This window comes from Phragmites australis, chromosome 19 (assembly GCF_958298935.1).
Source record: "Phragmites australis chromosome 19, lpPhrAust1.1, whole genome shotgun sequence".
In the NCBI taxonomy this organism is placed as follows: domain Eukaryota; kingdom Viridiplantae; phylum Streptophyta; class Magnoliopsida; order Poales; family Poaceae; genus Phragmites; species Phragmites australis.
Window position 1 is genome coordinate 4,506,076 of NC_084939.1, and position 21,643 is coordinate 4,527,718.

General features: G+C 38.8%; 3 protein-coding genes across 4 annotated transcripts; 2 read left to right on the forward strand and 1 right to left on the reverse strand.

The window, feature by feature from the left end:
- Positions 1-4,205: 4,205 nt before the first annotated feature.
- LOC133900049 (uncharacterized) lies at positions 4,206-6,186 on the forward strand. The gene is made up of 3 exons (XM_062341129.1): positions 4,206-4,799; positions 5,350-5,457; positions 5,890-6,186. Exons 1-3 carry the CDS (start codon positions 4,410-4,412, stop codon positions 6,010-6,012), a joined length of 621 nt encoding a protein of 206 aa, XP_062197113.1. The 5' UTR covers positions 4,206-4,409; the 3' UTR covers positions 6,013-6,186.
- Positions 6,187-6,519: 333 nt separating this feature from the next.
- On the reverse strand, positions 6,520-12,761 carry LOC133900048 (probable protein S-acyltransferase 23). Its single transcript, XM_062341127.1, has 13 exons — positions 12,245-12,761; positions 11,976-12,116; positions 11,136-11,248; positions 10,486-10,565; positions 9,978-10,141; positions 9,535-9,664; positions 9,355-9,454; positions 9,067-9,115; positions 8,643-8,720; positions 8,319-8,417; positions 7,731-7,809; positions 7,507-7,655; positions 6,520-7,114 (listed from the first exon to the last, which is right to left on the reverse strand). The coding sequence occupies exons 1-13, from the start codon at positions 12,521-12,523 to the stop codon at positions 6,920-6,922; spliced, it is 1,656 nt and encodes a 551-aa protein (XP_062197111.1). The 5' UTR covers positions 12,524-12,761; the 3' UTR covers positions 6,520-6,919.
- Positions 12,762-14,759: 1,998 nt separating this feature from the next.
- On the forward strand, positions 14,760-20,985 carry LOC133900612 (uncharacterized). Of its 2 annotated transcripts, none has more exons than XM_062341809.1 (9): positions 14,760-14,945; positions 15,031-15,102; positions 15,195-15,269; positions 18,611-18,694; positions 19,718-19,787; positions 19,862-19,953; positions 20,237-20,278; positions 20,450-20,530; positions 20,622-20,985. In XM_062341809.1, exons 1-9 carry the CDS (start codon positions 14,901-14,903, stop codon positions 20,697-20,699), a joined length of 639 nt encoding a protein of 212 aa, XP_062197793.1. In that variant the 5' UTR covers positions 14,760-14,900; the 3' UTR covers positions 20,700-20,985. The 2 variants fall into 2 exon arrangements, with proteins under 2 accessions (XP_062197793.1, XP_062197792.1); XM_062341808.1 differs by having other exon boundaries at positions 14,770-14,945; positions 19,901-19,953.
- Positions 20,986-21,643: the final 658 nt, after the last annotated feature.

The following is a 21,643-nucleotide window of genomic DNA, read 5'->3' on the forward strand; positions in this document are numbered from 1 at the left end:
AGGAAGATCAAGGGTATCTTGTTAGGGATAGATTGAGACACTTATGACATAGGTTGTATTGCAGAAGGTGATTATCATGTCAAATTCTAGTTATATAATAAGTCGAAAGGTTTTTAATAGGCTTTGGTTGTAATATATGTAACACTAATATCCAAACGAACCCACCATGACGTAATCCTTAATATCCAAAGACTTTGTGGGTTAGAATAGTATACTAGTACTCCCTCCATTCATAAATAAATATTATTTTAGACATCGATATGGCCACTAAAATACATCTTCGACTACTATTTTTTTTTATAATATACCTATAGAATATAGTAAAGTTATATTGTTGTAGAATTATTTTTCGAAACAAATCTACGTGTATTATTTTTAAATATCCAAATAATACATAAAAAGTAATTTGTAGAGAACTAAGCTGACGCTCGGGTGGGTTGCTCTGACGGCGTTCAGGTTAGATCCCTAAGGACGTTTACCGGGGATTTATTCCTCAAAGGGGGACCTAGTGTTTACTCGGTTGGTTGAGGTGGCCAATGAGTTGCATGTCCATCCAGGCTTGAACTTAGACGTCCATCTCCTTCTTAGTCAGTATCCGAGGTAGCTGGCCCCGTGTAATTAAAAAAGTAATTTGTATCTAAAGTTTAAAATATTAATTGCATGCAACCTAAAACGACAATTATTTGTGACGGAGAGAGTACAACTTAGTATTATAGTGAATTATATATATTATGCATCCTAGATCATTTATCCTATATACTCCTCCCGTCGTTAGAGAGTGATATCGATTTTTGGGGTTGCATGCAGTCAATCTATCAAACTTTGATCATCAATTAGTTTGCTTACATTGTTATTGAAAGTATATAAATTTAAAATATAATCAATATACCTATAAATAGGTTTGTTTAGTTCGCGCCTAAGTTTGCCATGCATAAGCTTGGTCAAATGTGGTTTACTAAAAAAAAGTGTGGCTAAAAAATTCGTAGTCATAAGTGTGATAAAGTTAATAAAAAACTAAACATATGATATGTGAGCCAGAGCTAACAAAACGTACCTTGCTATAGTTATAACAGTCAACCAAACAGTCGACACACTATCTATAGCGTGACTAACTTTGCAAGAATAAGCAAACTTAGGCGTGAACCAAACATCATATTAGCATAACCAAATAATTATAAACTTAGATACGAATCAAATAGATCCTAAATTTACAAGCATCATATTGGCTAGACGCTAAAAAGTAAAACAATTATAACAAAAGTGTAAGCAGTCAACGAAACCTACCTGATAACTAAATTGTCGGCATATGTATTGTAGTATAGCGGATCCGATAGTTAACAATAGTACAACAAAGATTTCTAAACAATTTTAAAATTGTTTTCATTGATAGTTTAATTAAGATGGATCTTAATAATATAGGAAAAATTAATAGGGCTAGGTTGTGCATTCGCACGGGCAAATTGTCTAGTTGCACAAATTATCGTATATTACCAAGTGAACCATTCGCAAGTTGCGGAAAAAATAGTGATTTCTTATGACCTTGTATATTTACTTTATTTTTTTGAGTTGGATATATCTTCAAATGAAGAAGACATGGGATGGGGAAGCAATAGAGATTTTGACTTTTTGATGGAGGATTCGTTTTACCAGGTTTTGCAGATGAGAGACGGATCGAAATTAAACCACGCAAGGAGCAAGGGACGACAATTAGACTTTTCTATAATAAAACGAGAAATCTAAACAGTTGTATATTGTTTACAACCATCCGAGTACTTTTGATCTCAAAGGTACTTTTTCTAGGTGAAAGATATATTAAATCTCTACTATATAAAATATGAGTTAGTTTCTATATTATCTCTTCACTTTATTTTTCTCACATCTAATAAAAACCCTAAATTCAAATAATTTATCTATTTTTATCATTCATCAGCGTCCTTCAGTCTCCCGTCTCATTACTAACTACATATATATGATCTGCTTTACTAATAAAAATAAATAAAGTTATTAGAAGGGAAATTAGCAAATAATATTCTCCTCTTTTTTATCTTATCTGAAATCAAACTACGATATCGCTCCTGACGTATTCGTTTGGCAGTACTCCCATAAGGTATCCATATCTTCATACATTGAGTTTGTATTTGATGCTATTATTTTTAATATTTATGTTTTCGTTGTAACGTACGGTACTTAGCAAGTATTAATATAATTTGAAAAAGTTAGTTGAACTCTTCTGTACTCTCAATCTTCAATTGGCTATGCCTACGTGACATTAAGGCCCTTTTGGTTCACGGGATTTTTACAGGATTTTTTAGGATTCGTGAATCCACTGGACTAGACATTGTTTATGCTTTTGGTTCACAAGAACTTAGCGTAGGAATTTTGAAGGAATACTGTAGCAAAATCATGAAAAGGATTCCAAATATCAACTCCAACCTCATTTTTCTCTCAGCTCGCATAGGAACAAAGCTAATGCCATCATCGGCTATTCGGCTCATCATTAGCCACTGCAGCTAGCTTAAAGAAAAGGGAAAAATAAAAAAACTCCCCAAAATTCACTTGGATTTTGATTTTCCGTTAGAAGTAGTTTTGTTGAAAAAAAAACCCTAAAAGTTTGATTTTGTTAAAAAACCTCTAAAAATTAAAAAAATCTAAAAAAAATTAGAGAAAATTCTAAGAACTTCTGTGAATTTTATTTTTCAAAAATAATATCCTTTGCATCATATTTCATAGAGAGGAAGTTTGAAAAAAAAAGAAAAATATGCAGCTCGTTTATTAACTCATGTTATTTTAACTTTGTCATGTCTACCATTATTTTTCCTACACAATAATTGTTTAAGTAAACTAATAAAAGTGGTTTCACTAATTTTGGGGGCGTCATAAATTAGTTATGAATTAATCTATCTGTAACACATTTACTCAATCCTGCACGTTACAATAACTATTTCAAGATTTCATGTATTTTTAAAAGATAGAGGATAATGTAAGAAGACTAAAAAAATTGGTTTCATGATTTTTGGATTAGTAAATAATTAACTATGCATTTAACTCGAATTAATAAATGAGCTACACATTTTTCTTTTTTTTTTCAAACTTTCTCTCCATGAAATATGATGCAAATAATATTATTTTTGAAAAAAAAATTCACAAAAGGTCTTAGAATTGTCTCTAGTTTTTCTAAAAAAAAATTGTGATTTTTTAAATTTTTGGAGGTGTTTTTGCAATAAAATCAAACATTTGAGGGTTTTTTTTAACAAAACAATTTTTGGAAGGGAAAATTAAAATCCAAGTGACTTTTTAGGAGTTTTTGTATTTTTACCCTAAAGAAAAAGAACAAGAACAAGAAGAATCGAAACTATAAAAGGGCATAATTTCTCCCGGACATAAAAAAATGACGATGGTTGTTTAGATGTACAGGATTGTAGTTTTGTTACCCAATTAATTCAATGTACTGTTGGTTCTAATAATTTTTGTGTTTTTCTTATGGCTCATCCAAAGTCTATTTCTATAAAATTCTTGTGTTTTTCAATCCTCTATTTTCCACCCACCACTTTATTATATTTCTGTATTTTTTTAATCCTACGTTCAAAGGAGTCCTAATAGTCCAATTTGTATGGCAAGTGACGCCCGTGGTGCCTGCGTTTATAAAAGTTTGAGGCCCCCTTTATTCACGGGATTTCCACAGGATTCGTGAATCCTCCGAATTAGACACTGTTTATGCCTTTGGTTCACAGGGACACAAGGTAGGAATTTTGAAGGAATACTGTAGCAAACCCATGAAAACCTAGGAATTTCATAGTATTCGAAATATCTACTTCAACCTCTTTTTTCTATCAACTCGCGTAGGAACAAGCTAATGACATGGTTAGCTCATCATTAGCCACTGCAGCTAGCTCAAAGAAGAACAGGAACTAGAATAACAGAAACTAGAAGAAAGGCATGATTTCTCCCGGGCATAAAAAAAATGACGATGGTTGTTTAGATGTAGGACTGTAGTTTTGTTATCCTAATTAATTTAATGTACTATTGGTTCTAATAATTCTTATGTTTTTCTTACGGCTCATCTAAAATTATATTCTTATAAAATTTCTATATTTTCTAATCTCTATTTTCTACCGCCGTACTATCTTATTACCGTGTTTTTTCTATTTTTGTATTTTTCTAATCCTGTGTTCCAAAGAGCCCTCAGCTTTTGGAGAACTGCTGCTTCGTTGAGCCCTCCTCCGCACACGTGTCCCGCCGGCCTCCTCCCGTCCCGTCCCCACACGCCACCACCCCACTCCCTCCCCAGCCGCACGAGCCCTCCGCCGGCGACGCGAGCCGCACCTCAAGTTCACTCCAACTTGGCCTCTCCTCCGCCTCGAAGCGACGCGACGCGGAGACGCCACGGAAGCTGCCGACCCAGCCCAGCCATGGCCACGGCCGTGATCTGCCTCGCGCGCCCCGCCGCTTTCCTCCCGCCGGCGGCCGCCCGTTCACCGTCTCTTCGGCCTTCCCCGCGCGGGCGCGTCATGCGCCTGCGCCTGCGCGTGAGTTGCCGTGCCGGCGGGGACGAGGAGGGGGAGGGGAAGGGGGAGGAGGAGGCGCCGGAGTCGCTGTTCGCGAGGGAGCTGAGGCGGCGTGGGATGGCGACGGGGGCCTCGCCGTCGTCGGCGGGTGAGAAGCAGGCGGAGGAGGGGGGACCGGAGGCGGGGAGGAAGCGCGGGGTGGCCGCGGCGGAGTTCGAGAGGGCCGCCGCGGCGGGTGAAGGGGCCGACGGGCAGAGGGAGCGGTCCATGGCACTCAACAGCGAGGGCCTCGAGGTTCGTGACACCTCCTTCTCTCACACACACACGCGCACACACAGTTCGATTCTGATTGGCGATCAAAGTTTTGATCTTCTCTGTCCCCGAGTGGAAAGATCAACCTTTGAAGCTTGAAATTGCTAAAGAAGGCATCAATGGAGTGTTGCACTGCTTGTACTTTTGTATCGACATAGCGTGGAGCTTTATAGAAAAATAGCAAAGAGATTGTTGCATACTAGTTTAATCCTTTTGGTTGGTACATGAGCCGATGAGCTGCTTTTGGCCTATGCTGTGAATCAGTGCATCTTCAGGATTACTGTGACCTGATGATTTAATTTGTAGTCAGTGTTGTACTGGTAGTTGAACTCATGTGCTGAAGAATATTCATCTTGTATCAACTGTCAGTTTAGTAATAATATATGATAATTAGATAACATACAACACGTCTTCTCCTCATCATTATTTACTGAAGAATATTCGTCTTGTATCAACTATCAAATCAGTAATGATATGATAATCGGATAATGAACAACTTGTCTTCCCCATATCATTATTTATTTCTTTTCAGGGTCTTGTTCCACGGGCAAAGTTACTGTTGTCACTTGGTGGTACCTTCTTCCTGGCATTTGGTCCTCTGATTCTTGTCACCGTTTCTCTCTTTGCTGCTTTATATGTGGTAAGCCCTCGCTAATCTCGCCTTTCCAGTCTTCACACATACTTATGGTCAGTATGTGCTTTGATCCACATTTACATGCATGTAGCACCTCACTGACCAATCTGTTCATATGTTTTACCATAATCGAACAAACACCTTTAGAACCGGTATGAAGTTGTATTTGACATGCTACAGTTGGAATGGAGGATACATACTTGATATCAAAATCAAAGAAAGGAGCATGGGTTTCACTATGTTGAAAAATAGAAATGTAAAATGTGTGAAATAAAAGAATAACAACAACATACCTGTTAATTTCAATTACCGAGTTTTTGTTTGCTCATCTGGGATATGCAGATGAGCTGTATCTACCCGACCCTTGTTATATGTATTCTATAAATTTGAATTGACCGAATTGTTTGTATCCTGATTGACCTGGCTTTCTCATTGCAGTACTTTGGACCGAGTTTTGTACATGATGCAAGCAAGATGCCCGTTTCGCCACGGCCCTACATTGATCCATACGAGCTACTGGAAGACGAGAGGCTGTCCCTGCCCTCCCCAGATGTGTTCTAAACCTGAATAGCGCAAGAAACAAGTGCAGAACTGATCATAAGAAATGATCATGCATAGCTCAATATTTTCTTTTTTTGCTACTAGCCATGTAGTTGTAAATTCAAAGATAGTTGTAGACTGTTATAACCTAACATTTCCGCATGATATGTTTTATAGATATCGCGTCAAAAGCCATGATACGTGTCATTTTCTGTTGGTAGTTTGGATGATTCTGAACGAGTAAAATGTTAGGAGTGTAAAAGTCTGAACAACCAAGGAATGAGCTACTGGGCTAAGCTACTGCAAGCAACATGCCACTCGATCTTTTGTCTTAAAAGAAAAGATAATATGAAACTTTACATTTCTGAAAGAATTCATTAAACCCACTGGAAATATTCACAAGATACACCACCAGTGACCTAGTTTCCCATGCCATCGCTCGTGTGAAAATATAAATGAAAGCAGAAAAGGGCGAAGGGAAAAGAGCTCAGAGCCCCAGATGCTAACGAGAAAGAAAAAAAAAACAGATACAAAAAGAGCCTGGTATATTTCGTCAATGGAACAAAAAAGGTTAAATGTATATATGACATCACGATAAGTTAAGGAGCCGCATTTCTCATCTATTGGCACTCGAACATCGACAACATAAATGGCTGGTACTAGCACGTTGTAACCACCAAAACGGAAAAACATACAACACAGAGAAGCCAGGGCGCACGAATCAAAAATTTCTACGACCGAGAACATTGTCTAAAACCTGTAAAGAAGCAGTGACTCAGCATCGACCTAAGCTGCTCTATGCTCCCATTGTCCATCCAAATCTGAACAATCTCTCGAGCTCTAGGCTGCTAGCATAGTTTCTTTAGATGGCTTCTTTTGCAAATGAGATGTGACGTATTACATGTATTTCCTTCAGGAATCGGCAATCCTAGCTTCGCTGTACTGTTTGTTGAAGGGTTGGCCATGCCGCCTCCTCATCATTGCTGTATCTGTTAACAAGAAAATCGGTGCAGTTCCTCTGGCAACCTCGACTATAAGGATTTCTGAAACGCCCATCAGGCCCACGAAGATATGAGTAGCGTGACTGATTTGCTGCCTCGTTAGTTGTGATGTTCCGTGCTATCTGCAATAAATGGGTAAAGTATACATGTTACGAAAAGCTGGTGATGTACCCATTGAAGCAAATATGCAGTGCGAAACTTCCATCTTGCTATTTCTAGCAAACTGGAGGCCAATGACAGTGTTGAGTGATATGCGGTTTCACAGAAACATGCAAATGGTACCAAGGATTCAAATTTTTCAAGGCATAAGATAAAAATCGAATGCTCCTTTACTATTCCCCACGTCAAAAGTGCCCAGACCATGAGACCATAATTAGATAATAAAGCATACAAACAAATACATCTTTACTCTGATAACCAAGGAATGTTTGTTGAAAATATTTATATACACGTCATCGGGGAAAGAAATCATGCTGCAGTGCAGCCTATGCAATTGCTACATGAGACAATTTACCTGTGTTGCTTGTGCTCCGGTCAGAATAAGAGCTCCAGTTAATAAAAACACATCCAGAAACATGAACAATACAGCACCAGGATGCTTTGTCACCATGAAGTGTATCCATGACTCAGAAGATGAGAGTATAATGGGCTCTGTCCAAAGTCCTGGCATTAGATGTCCTTGACTTGTTAGTATATTGAAGCGATGGAAAAAGAAGCTTATTTACAGGATCTCCTTACTGTGGAATCCTACAGCAGCACCAAGAAAGGATGTAGTCGTCCCCATACAAAGGAACACGAAAAAGTCCCACTTATTTCGCTGGAAGTAAAACAAATAATTGTTATACGGAAACCATCAGATCTGCATGCATAATAAAATTGAATACAAGCATGTGTGTCCATCGTGATGAGGTTCAAATGAGACGGTATCAATACTTATTGCAGTCAGATTTCAGAAAGAAATCATTGTCACAGTTTTTTATGTGACTACATCTATCTGCAACTGTATACTCTCTTAGCGATAAGCATCATATTCTTCCAAAGAGCAAAATCAGTGTCAAATTTAGTCAAATTAATGTTCAGAGAACATCTCCTAGTACAACTGGAACAGCAGAATAGGCATTTTTACCTATTTTGCAAAAGATTAGTTAGACTCATATGAACCTTTGCCTATTACAAAGGAAGAGTATAATAGGAAGTTTTGCTCTGATATTTGATAGAAACTAAACTGAAATCCTTAACCACCAGTTCACAACCTAAGATAATTCCAGGTGTGTAAATTACAAAAAAGTATCTTTCATATATGAAATATGCATAACCACATCTTACCTTTCCAACACAGTTTGATATCCATGGGCAGTGATGGTCAAACTGCTCAACACAATGCTTACAAGTTGGACAATGTTTGGAGCGCACAGGACGAATTATCTAGTAAGTAAAGTTACCCATTCAGTAATAATAATACACAGTGGAAATTCATGACATAAAAAAGAATATACAACAAGAGAAGCACATGTATATATGGTTACATGTTCTGCTCCAAAACAGATTGCCATCTCCACATGAAAAATACAACCACACTATGAAAGAAAAAAAGGGAGAGAGAAATCACAGAAGTGGAAATAATAATGAAGAGTTTTTTTTTCCTAATACCTTGCAAGTAGGGCATAGCTGAGACCAATTGCCAGTCCAAGTAGAGGAATTGTTAAGATCAATCTCCATAAGTGGTTCCTGTAAATAAAGCACTATGAGGATATTTGTCATACCGACAAAAAATCCCTGAGCTTACAACATTCTTTAGTTTGACAATCCATATGATGTTATTGTCAGTGTCCAATGTTCACTAGAGAAGCTCAGTTGCTCATACTGACAAAGATGACTGAAATAGGTCTTTTAACTGCACCCATCTACTGTACTGTAGCATGGTCTAGTTGTACCAACTACAAACTGAAGTAGCATGTTTTAACTCTTCCTATAAATCACGTGGCAAGATTGTATAAATATTGATGCAAGGCATTTCCTTGAAGTGCATGTGTAGAAAAATAGGCTTTGAACAACACTGGTTGAACATTTTTACCTTTGGATCAAGTCGCTTGGTATTTGCCTTGATGTAACCAGGATTTTTTCTGTCGAAATACCAAAAGATCAAGAACCTTAAGCAGGGAGCAGGAGACAGATAATATGCTGGGAACAAAATAATCTGACCATCCATAAAACTAAATGTTGAGACAAAAACTAAAGAAAGGAGATTTCAACACCAGCAAGCATGTATGGAATACTTGTTCAAGTCTTTTCTCGTCCTCTTAAGAAGATTGCAAAAGGTGCACATAAATGGTCTAGTAAACAAACATGTAACATAAGCTACCTGCTAACTCTGTAGAACATTACTTGTGATGCAAAGAAAAAAGATATAGCAGCCCAAGACCAAAGACCAGTAGCGGCAGTAATCCTAGAAAAATTAGGTGCTGCAGAGATTTTTTATAATCAGGTCAGATGATAAACAAAAGCCTACAATTTTAACATAAACAACAAAAACAATGCTCACCAAAAACAATCGAGTTCAGGAAAAGGATGAGGCAGACAACAAGATAGCCAAACAAAATAGGGGCATATCCAATTTTTCTCGACCTCCCAGAGCAATACTTGTCTTCAAAGCTTACTTTTGTAGCATTAGACTACAGGCAGAGAAATGCTTCGTTAGTGGAGTTGAAAATATCAGTATGCACATGCTACTGAACAAGTATTTGGACAATAAACTACAAAATAAGGGAGGAAAGAAATTAGAAAAATAGGGATAAGAATAAATGTGAGTATAACAATAACAATATATGCTAGCATAGGTGTTATTGCAACCATATACAACAGCACACACCTAGATAATAACAGTAGCGTATGAGCAAACTGAATAGTAGCATGTAGTGAAATTTCTCAGGCGGAAAAAAAGGCTAGTTCTTAATAGCTAAATAAGAATGCCAGGGGAAACCGTACAAGGATATAGGAAAGATGCCGATGACCTTTGTCTGCTGCAAGTTGCACAGGAGTATACCCACCGCTATCCTTTAGTGTGAGTTCTTCCTTGGTACCAGCATGTACAAGAACAGTGCAAACCTCCAAATTTCCTCTTATAGCAGCCCAGTGTAAAGGAGTACAACCTGCACGGAATCACAAAAGGAGCTTAAATATTCTATAACAACTTAGCTACCTAGGTGAAAATATGAGAAAAGTCAACATCTACATTCACAAACATCCATAGTTTTCAGGGGGAAATAGTTAATTCGTCCTATGTTCTTGTTTTCCATTAGGATGAAAGCAAACTACACAATAAAAAATCTTCCACATTTTAGCACAGTTTGGCAAACAGTGAGCCTGTCAAATACATGTTGCTCTTATTGTTCTTAGCACAAGATAAACGTTTCAACAAAAGAAGAGAAGTACAAATTAGCTAAGACATGCAATTAAATAACACAGGAAAAAAAGACTACCATGAGAAGCGTACCGTTTTTGTCTTGCCTCACTTGATTAGCATCCATAAACAGCAGTAACCTAATTGTATCTGCACTTCCCTTGTAGGCAGCCCTGTATATGTTATAGAGCTTATAAGATCACAGATGACAGAAATCAGGTTATCAACCGACTCTTCAGGACTGTGATGGAGATACAGAAGCTTCATTTAACAAACCCCATACTTCTCTAACTTTGGAATCACTAATATTAGCGATGCACTGGTTTGTTGGAGAACACTTATCCATGATTCTTAGAAAAGAAACCACCAAAGCAGAGACAACAAATGATTTTCTGTAATAATATATACTACAGAACAAGTATGAACAGACATTTATCATTTTGAGGTTACTCAAGCTTAAATACTGTGATTCATTTTTCAGCGGTGGTTTACCATGGTGACTGTTGATTTACTTGATACCAATTGGCAAACAAATATTAAAAAGAATCAAACAATACCATATCATATGCATACACTACAAAGAATATATAAATTCATTTACTTGCATGAAAAATTTGGGACAACATTTTGGACAGAACATGTATATATTCAAATATACTGTATTTCGTGTCTTCCTGGTGCCAATGATACATAGAAGGGAAAGCATGCATTTGGAAAGTAGAGTATTCTCCATATTCATGTACCAGTGCAATGGGCTCCTCCCGTCATTGTCCAAAGCATCAAAGTCTGCACCATACTTTGAGATAATTTGATGCAAGAATGATGTTTGGCCATACTGAGCAGCAACATGGACTGCCTGACATATTTGTCAAAAGGACGAATAGTCAAACAGAAGATCTCAGTCACTCCACACAAAACTAAAATACAAAGGGGCATTAGGCCGTGACCGGGACAGAACTTATATTCTTTTTTCGGCATTGTAAATCAAAAAGGAGGGCTGAAAAAGCTTCCAACAAGAGAAGCTATCAAGCCTAAAAGGAAATCCCCAGACGTTGCACTGTAAAAATTGCCAAACAGGTTTCCAATGAAGCAAGCAAGGCATTCCCAGCAGCAGACGCAACAGAAATAATCTGTACTGGCTCCCATTGCATATAATTTGTTATTAGCAAACAAAGGGGATTCTAGCAGGAATGAGCAAGGCCTGTATTTTTCAAAATTAAATTGAGATGACAGGTTTTCTACGCTGCCAATCTCATCCGTAGTCACGTACGAACAGATATTAGCTCATGAATATCTGTTGGCATCTATGTCGGAACACACAAACCACATAGCAGACGTGCCTGACTAGATGATAATCAACACTCAACACCGATCATACATTTTCCATAGTTAAAACAAACATTCCAAAGCCATCACAAAGAGTTCTGCACAAATCAATCAATCGGTTCTATGATATCCTGACCAATCAAAAACTGAACCTGACATTCTTGGGGGAAAGAAAAAACTAAACCCAGCAGTGAAGCAAAGAGCAACAAAAGGGGAACTCGAACTGTACATCCGGAAAGACAAAGGTACTGCATTACCCGGTAGCCATTCACGTCGGCCGCCTCAATCCTTGCGCCGTTTTCCAACAGCAAGTCAGCGACAGCCGTCGCCCCCCGCACCGCCGCCCAGTGCAGCGCCGTCTGGTGCGCGTGGTCCGTCGCGTTCACGTCGCCCCCGTGCTGCGCATACCGAACCCATCAGCAAAGCAAGGGGGAAATCGACACCGTTTGGAACCAGCGAGGAGCAAGCAAACAAGCAGAACGGCAGCAGTAGCAAGGAGAGGCGAGGCGAGGTGAACCGGACCGACCTCGATGATGTAGAGCGCGACGTGGGGGTAGTTGTTGAGCGCGGCCCACTGGAGCGCGTGGTAGCCGTTGCCGTCGGGCTCCCTGAGCGCGGCGGCGGCGCCACCCTCTTCCACGAAGCCCCGCAGCCGCTCCAGGTCCCCGTACGCCGCCGCCGAGTACACGTCCACCACGGGGTCCGGCTCCGCGGCCCCGCCCTGCCGCCGCTCCTCCTCATCCCGCCTAGCGCCGCCGCCGCCGTCGGACACCACCTCGATCTCCGCGACGCGGGACGCCGCCATGGCCCGGACGGAGGAGCCGAGGGGAGAGGAGCTAGGGTTGTGGGGGCGAGCTGGGTGGATCGAGATTTCTTCGAGGCGACGCAAACGCGACGGAGGGGTGTGGATGGTCGCGGGGGTTGACGAGGGGCGGAAGATTTGGTTGGGAATGACGACCGACAAGGCGACAGCCGCCGGTGACGTCCGGTCCGGAATCCGGAGTGGTTGGGGCCGTCGGAGACTCGCTACGGAAGAGTGGGGTGGTCCGAGTCACGCGGTGGCAAGTGGGGATGTGCTCGGCGGATCAGACGGTTGGTGTTCAGGGTGCTGGTGTGGGATGGAACGGAGGAAGCTATCTCGACGGTTGGTTTCTAGTCTTTGATTTTTTTAGCTTTTAGTTAACTGAAAAAATGGTTATGATTGAACTAAATTAAAAGCTAAGAAGCAGATTTAATTAGGTTTTATCACTTTTGATTATGCTAAAAAGCTAAAAATTTATTATAAAAATCAACAACTAAAATTTAACAGTTATATATGCTTTCTTAGCTAGTCAGAAACTCTGAAAACACAACATATCCAAACGAGCCTTAGCTGGCTCTTTTGACTTATGTTTAGTTTGTGGGAACTTTCGATGCCTTAAAACGATCAGTTCTAGCTTCAAAATTGGCTCGGTTCTTACTACACATGTTAGTGTGTGATTGGTTGTAAGTATGTGATCTTGCTTGTATAGACCGTATATATAGGCTAAGGGGAAATAGAATAAACGAAATCATATTTGTTGAAAAGAAGAGTGGTTTGTTGTATTTGTTTGGACAGGACGAGCTGAGTTTCTCTTTGATTGATCGAATCTGAGTTCGCATGAGCGGTTATAAGAGCTAAGATTGTAATTAGTTATTTATATGAAGGTGATTTTATAATATTGATAAATAGATTCGCCTGTATGAACGAATGCAGGAGCCTACATCCGTCAGACTAAGCTACGGACATATATTTGCATCCGCTGAATCAAACTAAAACAATGTATATAAATAATCAAACATGTTTCTCCTTAAAACTATACGTATCCATCGAAATATAATCATTCTATACCGACAACAAATCAGTCCTTAGCATTTACATTGGATGCCTTTAATAAAGGGAGACATGTCAAAAAATCACAAACAAAATGTGAGGTAACTACCGCAATATCTATTTTACGTTTGCTCTGTATTATAACTTTACTACCTCCTATGTTTGTTAGGCTCTTCTCTCAACTTAGATCTTATTTAGTATAGCTGTAGATCTAAAATTTATTAGAGTTAAGTAGATTGAGGTATTTAGTTGAGCTATCTAATTTTTATTTTAGATAAAAATAAAATTTTAAATCACTTTATTTTATTATATAAATTTATATCTAAGTATAAATCTCAGAGCTGAAGCTGTGCCAAACAGACCTTAAATTATTGTGTGATCCACAATTATGATAGCTAGTGAAATTGTTATGGTCAACCACTGAATTGTAAGAAGACAATGGTTACTAACATCCAGATATACAATGATTTTATTCACGAAAGCCTTAGATAATACAGACATATCACTAATCTAGGCTATCTTTTGAATCTTGAAGGTTTACACATAACTTGAATCAGAATTACAAATAGTATCTGAACAATGCTCTCTAACTATTATAGAGCTCGAACCCAGATATAAGCAAGTTTAATTTGACGCTATTGTCTTAAATCATTGTCTCCCCAAATCTTAGCAAAACTACCATCAATTTTATGAACAAACCTTAATTCATCATATGTTTGTTCACGTACGTTTCTGAAATTTATCATATTCATAGTGGGATATTCACAGAGATTCAAAATGAAAAGGTGTACTCATAGGGCCTAACTAGGAACTTCTCTTCCATACGCTAGCTAAGTGTCTGTATATTACAATAAAAATATAAATATCGGATATAATAATATCAAACACAAAATTAAGCTATGATGTATCATATGAACGTCATCGAATAAATACGTCAAGAGCAATGTTATAGTTTGATTTTAAATAGGATAAAAAAATAAGATTATTCCTTTAATTAATCCTCATTTCTTTATTTATTTTTATTAGTAAAATAAGTCTTATATTCGTAGCCGGTAATAAGTAGTGAGATTGGAGGATAAAAATAGATAGTAAAAATAAATAAATTATTTAAATTTTACGATTTTTATTAGATAAAAGAAAAGTGACCGAGAACCACCCGTGTTTTATATATTAAAAATGATTGCAATTTTCTCATACACCCTTCCAATCTCCTCTCCCGTTTGCGGCTGCCGCATACTGTTCCAACCAGCAGCGCCTCCCCCATCTTCTCGGAACCCGAGCGCCGACGCGCCGCCCCTGCACCCCTCGCCTCGTCGCACGCGAGAACCCCATGGCCACCGGCTCCTCCTCCCCCGCCAGCCCGCAGCCCTTCAAGGTTCGCCTCACCGATTTCAGCCCAATAACACTCCACTCCTCTTCCTCCGCTTGTTGTGACCGTTGGTTGGTTCGTCGCGTCGCAGCTGATCCTGGGGTCGTCGTCTGTGGCGCGGAAGCACATCCTCGAGGAGATGGGGCTCGAGTTTCAAGTCATGGTGGGCCGTGCTGCTCCTCGCGGCTACTCCCATTCCTTCCGATTTTGCCTGAATTGCTTGGAGTTTGAGACTTTCTGCTTGTGTGGTTTCAGACCGCGGACATCGACGAGAAGAGCATCAGGAGGGTGAATCCTGACGACCTGGTCATGGTTCTTGCGGAGGCCAAGGTGCTTACAAATTTCTCTCTTTTTTTGGGTGAGAATGTAATGTTGCTTGTACAACGTTGTAGCTTCAGTAATCAGTATTATAAAGTCGGATTCCGTTTTTACATTAGTTGTCCATGTGATATTTTGTATGGTTCAAGTACAAAAACGTTGCCTGCCGCTGCAAGTTTGTTGCTTTGGATTACTTATAGTAAAACAGTCAGAATTTAGGTCGCGAGGTGGTATAACTTCATCTATTCCTTTCTATATGTTGTTCCTGGAGTTGAAAAGTGTTCCTTTTTTATTCGATGTTATAGGATGTTAAGAGACATACCCACGCTTTCCAACATACTTATGCTTTCTAAAAGTAGCCCTAACTCAATGTGTGCGACAACTTACCGGACTTACTATTTCATCGGTCATAGCGAGTGGTCTAGCTCTCTAGTGAAGAAGCAAAATTAATGTGGTAACGAAAGAGACAATTTTAGTAGGGACAAGCCTTAGGCACCGCTTGGGGCCTTGGACACCTAGGCGTTCAAGGCGGACATCTAAGCTATGCCTTACAGGCTGGCATGCAGCAGAAACTGCATAGTCTTGAGGAAAAACAGAAGAGTAAAGGAAGAAGAAGAAGAATAGCCAGCTTAGGCGCCACCTAGGCTCTAGGCGACGTTATCCCGCCAAGCTGACTAGCCATTTCTTTCTGTCTAGGCCTGTCTGATAGCCGATTAGGTGCTAGGCCTGCTGGTTTACCGCCTGACTAGCGCCTAGTGCCTAGGGGAACAATTAGTAGTATCCAGAATAATAAAATTGATCAAACTAACCAAGGGTATTTACAAACAGCCAACATTCCTGGGGTGCTGGTTCATATTCGGCACCTCAACACCTCACCTTAAATCGTCAGTAGTGCTAGAGAGTTATTAATTTTGGCTTTGATTTAGTTAAATATGATAGTTACTCCCTCTATTCTCAAATAGATGCTGTTTTAGTATGCATGCACCACTAATATACACGAAAGCATTAACTTTTGTTGCACAAAAATGATGCTGTAGATTTTTCATGAAATATACTTTGAAATCATTACATTTTTTTAACAATTTTCTAACATTTATTTAGAAAAAGTAATTGTCAACGGTGCGCATTAGAGATTTTGTCTCTTCAAAATATCATGTAAAAGAAATGTAGTGAGTAAATAATAAAGTGAAGGACACTACCTTCAAGCTATTGTTGGTGAGCAACTGATGCAGATCGCTGGGTTGCTAGTCTTAGTTTCCATGACTGTGTTGATCTCCTACAATTCTGTTTGTTTCGGTTGTGGCTTCTCCAGAAGTAGCTTTCCATTAGCTGCCCTGAGAAGTGAGAAGTAGGGCTTCTGACTTTATTTGGGTTTGGCTAGGTAGTATACCCCTGGATGAGGGACCTATTTGTGTCCTGGAGACCTGGACTCTCCTGGTTTAGTGTTAGTATGTGTAATATATATATATATTTTTCTCGTATGAATGTCTCAGTGTTTCGATAATTGTAACTTGGAATTTCAATTATTTTTTACTTAATCGATTTGAAGCACATGAACTGATGAACATCAATCCATCTACCATCCATTTCTATTTCTTTATCACCAAATATGCACATATATTTAGTAGTGCATATTACTATGTGACTATCTGAGTCCATCAAAGAAGTAGCGATATTGTTAGAATTCACAAAAGTTGGACATGTCTCCATCCTTACCTCTTATTTCATTGTTACCATACCCTTCAGGTGTTGTAGCTTGCGTAACACTTGGAGCATAGTTTTCATCTACATCTCATCTTTTTAAAAGTTTATTGCATAATGCACTACCTTGAATGATGTTATGATGCGTCATACATACAAAAATAATTTTTGATTGCTTCTCTATTGGACAACCTGGCAAATGCAACAATATTTACCATTTTATCTTCAGCGTACCAAAGGAGCATAGTAACAAACAACAACAACAACAAAGTCTTTTGTCCCAAGCAAGTTAGGTATGCTAGAGATGAAACCCACGCATCCAACTAAAAATATGATGATAAAACAATAATAATAAAGGTACCAATAATAGTAAAAAAATAAAAATAATAACAGTACAAGGAGACTGATGCATAAGTTAATAACAGTACAAGGAGACTGATGCATAAGTTATGGTTCTGGCACGTAGATTGCTAACTTCCACGTGTTTCTATTCACAGATAGTTCTTTAGGGATATTTCATTCATTCAAGTCTCTACGGACTCCTCTTATGTTAGGTTTGGTCAACTCCTGTTTCTCTTCACATTATCAGTGCGCCTTAGTATTCCGCTATGTATGGGTGACTCTAGAGATCTCCGTTGGATATGTTCAAACCATCTCAGCCGATGCTAGACAAGTTTTTCTTCAATTTACGCTACCCTACCCTATCACGTATATCATTATTTCAAATTCAATCCTTTCTTGTATGGTCACAAATCCATCGCAACATACGCATCTCTGCTAAATTTAACTGCTGGACATGTTGCCTAACATTCGACGTCATACAACATCATAGGTCAAATCGCTGTCCTATAAAACTTACCTTTCAGCTTTTGTGGCATCTTTTTGTCTCAGAGGATGCCAGAAGCTTAGCGTCGTTTTATCCATCCGGCTTTGATTTTATGACTAACATTTTCATCGATATCATCATTCCGTTGTAGCATCGATCCCAAGTATTGAAATGTGTCCTTCTTGGGAACCACCTCTACATCGAGGTTAACATCGAGCATAGTAACAAAAAGTGTTAAATATGAAATGTCAAATATTATCGCATTCCAAGTTATCAAATGGAGAAGCATACAAAAATTGTTGTTGCACATATGGTGTATCATACCTTTTGCTTGAGAGTGCATTATATGATAAACTTTTTGAGAAATAAGATCTTGATAAAGGCTACATTCCAAGGACTGCATTAGCTTCAGCATCTAGAGGTTGTGATGACAATGAAGTAGGACAGTATGATGGAGACATGCACACCTTTTGTGATAGTTTTGCTATTTCTTCGATGGCCTCAAGATGACGGTTGTTAGATAGACTAATCTATATTTATATCAACTAATAATTATCAGTACATGTTTTTGTGACAGAAAAATAGCAATGGATGAAGACTCCATTGATGTTCTGCAATGTGAAATTTCGTAGTTACAAGAACGCAAGTATTGCATAATATTTTTCTTTATGAAAAATAGACATGTTTTTTTCTTTTCTTTTCTTCTTTTTGTTGGGGGTGGGGGAGAACCGAAGCAATGCCCAAACAAATAGGGCCATTGATATTGTTTCAGCACCGACTACTTTTCGTCCCCAGCATGGAGTTAATCACTTTGAGCATCTTTCAGGCCGATGCTATCATGCAAAGATTGAACATTGCTGATTACCAGAAAGAAGGCACTCAACCAACACTCCTGATCACTTCTGACATAGTATGTCTTGATTACCTGTGCTCTCCTACTCTAGGTGGAATCTGTATGCTACACCATAACGAATGGATGTGTTACAATTGCAACTATGCATTTTATGTTTTCTATCCACCTAGAAACCATGGCTTCTACTTTAATATAGAAAGACTATTTTGATGGCATGATAATGTTAGTTTCACATCTGTGCAGATCGTCTTATCTGGTATTAGATCCGAATATCGTACTAATGCTGTAGCCACTTGCATCACTAATGTTGTACCAGACAGAATACAATATGGAAGTGAACTTGTCCGATAATTATTATAGAACTAAATTAATTTAGAGCTTTGTTCTGTGTGAAATATTCTGAAGTTTAATGTCTTCTGCATTTTTTTTTGTCTCCTGCTTATCTGTTGTGGATCAACCACCCAGATCAACATTGCATGTACATGACAGCAATCAGCTTTTGATAATCAAAACTGTGTTCTAGATTAAGATGAAACATTTGTACCTGTTGGAGTAGCTTTGTATATAATGAATCAGCTTCATATTGGAGCAGCTTTGTATATTATGAATTAGCTCCATATTGGAGTAGCTTTGTGTATCATGAATCAGCTCCATGTATGCCAGTTCCTTTTTGTCCTGAGGCTGTGTTTAACTAGATTACGATCTTATTATTTGCACATTCGTTATTACTTGAGTGTTCATGGCATGCTGCACAGGTTGGCTCTCAATCATTCTGCTACATTGATGGAAATGATCTCAGCTCAGAAAGATATAATTCTACTAAAGAAACAATGATCCATTAGCACTTTTTGCATCTGAAATTCTTAAATGCTAAACTCTTTAATAGCATTGCCCTGTTTAAGCTTAACTTTGTTAGTAATGCATGATGTAACTCATTCATATGTTCATAAGTTGTTAGGCATGTTCTCATTGTTGCTAGATTTCAGGCCACAGTCATGTGGTTGAACATATCTTCTCCATTTGTGTTACTAGAATGTTATCATTTGTATGGTTACATACTGAATTGTAGTTGACTTTGAGGTCGTCGTCCATGAAGGGATTATTAGAGAAAAGCCAACCACCAAGGAAGAAGCTCGCCAATTCTTGAAAGGTTTGTCCACGCATCATCTTATTACCCACTGTTTTGATGCAATTATATATTAGTTCAACCATTATTTTCTCCAGGCTATTCCGGTGGTCATGTGTCAACTGTTGGATCTGTAGTTGTAACTAATCTTACAACTGGGAAGAGGCTTGGAAGCTTGGACAAAGCTGAGGTAATTCATTCTTTTTAGCCATAAGGATTATTTCATCAAGCTTACCGATGTTGTATGGCCTTTCAAGTCAAATTTAGCAATGCATGTGGTATAGATGTGTGATTGTTGCATAGATCAATTTATTCAGTAGGAAATGGATTCATCATAGATATAGAGGAAACATTCAGTATATGAGATTCTTCAAATTTAGCCTGTCAAAAACAACTAGCTTACCCATTATGCATACTAAATGTAATATTTGTTGACCAATTGACCAAGGCAGTTTTGTGTTGCCATTCTGCAGGTGTATTTCCATGATATACCAGATGAGGTCATTGAGAACTTGGTAATATATTCTACTTGTATGCCTTTTATTAATTAAGTGTGCACCATAAAATCCAACAATTATTGTAGCAGTACTCATAATAATTCCTCGATTACGATCGCAAGGTTCAATATTTGCAAATTTTTGCTACACTGTTGTGTCACTGAGCTACTCTCTCTGTCTTGTTGCCAGATCGATGAGGGGGTAGTATTTAGGGTTGCAGGTGGCTTGCTGCTTGAACATCCAGTGACATTGCCGTTTGTTGAAGCAGTGGTCGGTTTCATGTTCACCTTAATTTGCTTATGTTACAGTAATTGTTGTTTCATTTCAAACAAATGTGAACTTGAGCTCCTCAATCATGTAGGTTGGTTCTAGCGACAGCGTAATGGGACTTTCTAAGGAAATCGCAAGCAAACTAATTCACGATGCATTGTCCGCATAGCCTAGCAATTTTGGCTGTATGATCATTGATAACATTCTTACAGTGCTCACCCAGAGATAACATCTCGGAGAAAGCATGTCAAAGTTTGGTGGTATCTCATAGTGATTGTTGTATTCTAAACGTTTAAGGATTTTCATAACTGCGACAGGTAGACCTACGGAGTGTGCAAGAACACATCCCATTGCCTGCTATTTTGATCAAATTCTACATACAGTCCTCTTGCCTGAACAATATATGTGCCGATGCTCCATTCTTATGATTTATGAACTGGGTTATTCTTTCTCCACTTTGTGTGTACCACAGTGCTGTCTCGTTTTGCCATATTTACTTGCAATTGTTACGTGGAACTCGCGAAATGGCTCTTACTGTTGTGGTTTGCAGTCTTCCCCACGGATGTCTTTTTGGAAAGTTTCGCGGACTTGCTGGTCTGTGACTCTGTGCTTCCAGGTGTTTCTCTATTCATACGCAAAATGCATTGTGCAGTTTTTGTTCAGGATTTAATTTGATTTTGCAATGGCTGGGCTCGTCGGATGGGGTTGCTGTGGCTTCAGAGAACACGACCTGACAAGCCGTGCGCCTCGTTTCCCGCTCCCAATGAACGCCAACGTGTAGTGCAGGCCCTCTTCTCCATTGCCGTTCGCGTCAACAGTGGGCAATGGCTGGTGTGATTGGTTACTGGATGCAAGAGTGTTAAAGAGAAAAGTATTTGGTTGGTTGTATCTGTCTAGATAGGTTGAGCTACGTTTCTATTTAGTTGATTGAATTTGAGATCGTATGAGCGGATGTAAGAGTTAAGATGCTAATTGGTTGCTCGTATGAAAATAATTTTATGACACTGACAAGTGTGTTCGTTTGTATGAGCGGATGTAACTGTTTGCATCCGCCTAGTTAAGCTACAGAGGGAGCTTCCCTTGTGAACCATGCTGCAGACGTATATTTTCTCT

Bases quoted from the DNA above. Each gene is read 5' to 3' on its own strand.
- LOC133900049 (XM_062341129.1), top strand. From the start codon at position 4,410: ATGGCCACGGCCGTGATCTGCCTCGCGCGCCCCGCCGCTTTCCTCCCG. The intron at 4,800-5,349 runs GTTCGTGACACC...ATTTCTTTTCAG, and splicing joins TCAACAGCGAGGGCCTCGAG to GGTCTTGTTCCACGGGCAAA. The intron at 5,458-5,889 runs GTAAGCCCTCGC...TTCTCATTGCAG, and splicing joins TCTTTGCTGCTTTATATGTG to TACTTTGGACCGAGTTTTGT.
- LOC133900048 (XM_062341127.1), bottom strand. From the start codon at position 12,523: ATGGCGGCGTCCCGCGTCGCGGAGATCGAGGTGGTGTCCGACGGCGGC. The intron at 11,249-11,975 runs GTAATGCAGTAC...CAAATATGTCAG, and splicing joins CCGACGTGAATGGCTACCGG to GCAGTCCATGTTGCTGCTCA. The intron at 9,455-9,534 runs GTGAGCATTGTT...AAATCTCTGCAG, and splicing joins CCTGAACTCGATTGTTTTTG to CACCTAATTTTTCTAGGATT.
- LOC133900612 (XM_062341809.1), top strand. From the start codon at position 14,901: ATGGCCACCGGCTCCTCCTCCCCCGCCAGCCCGCAGCCCTTCAAG. The intron at 15,270-18,610 runs GTGCTTACAAAT...AGCATCTTTCAG, and splicing joins TGGTTCTTGCGGAGGCCAAG to GCCGATGCTATCATGCAAAG. The intron at 18,695-19,717 runs GTATGTCTTGAT...GTTGACTTTGAG, and splicing joins TCCTGATCACTTCTGACATA to GTCGTCGTCCATGAAGGGAT.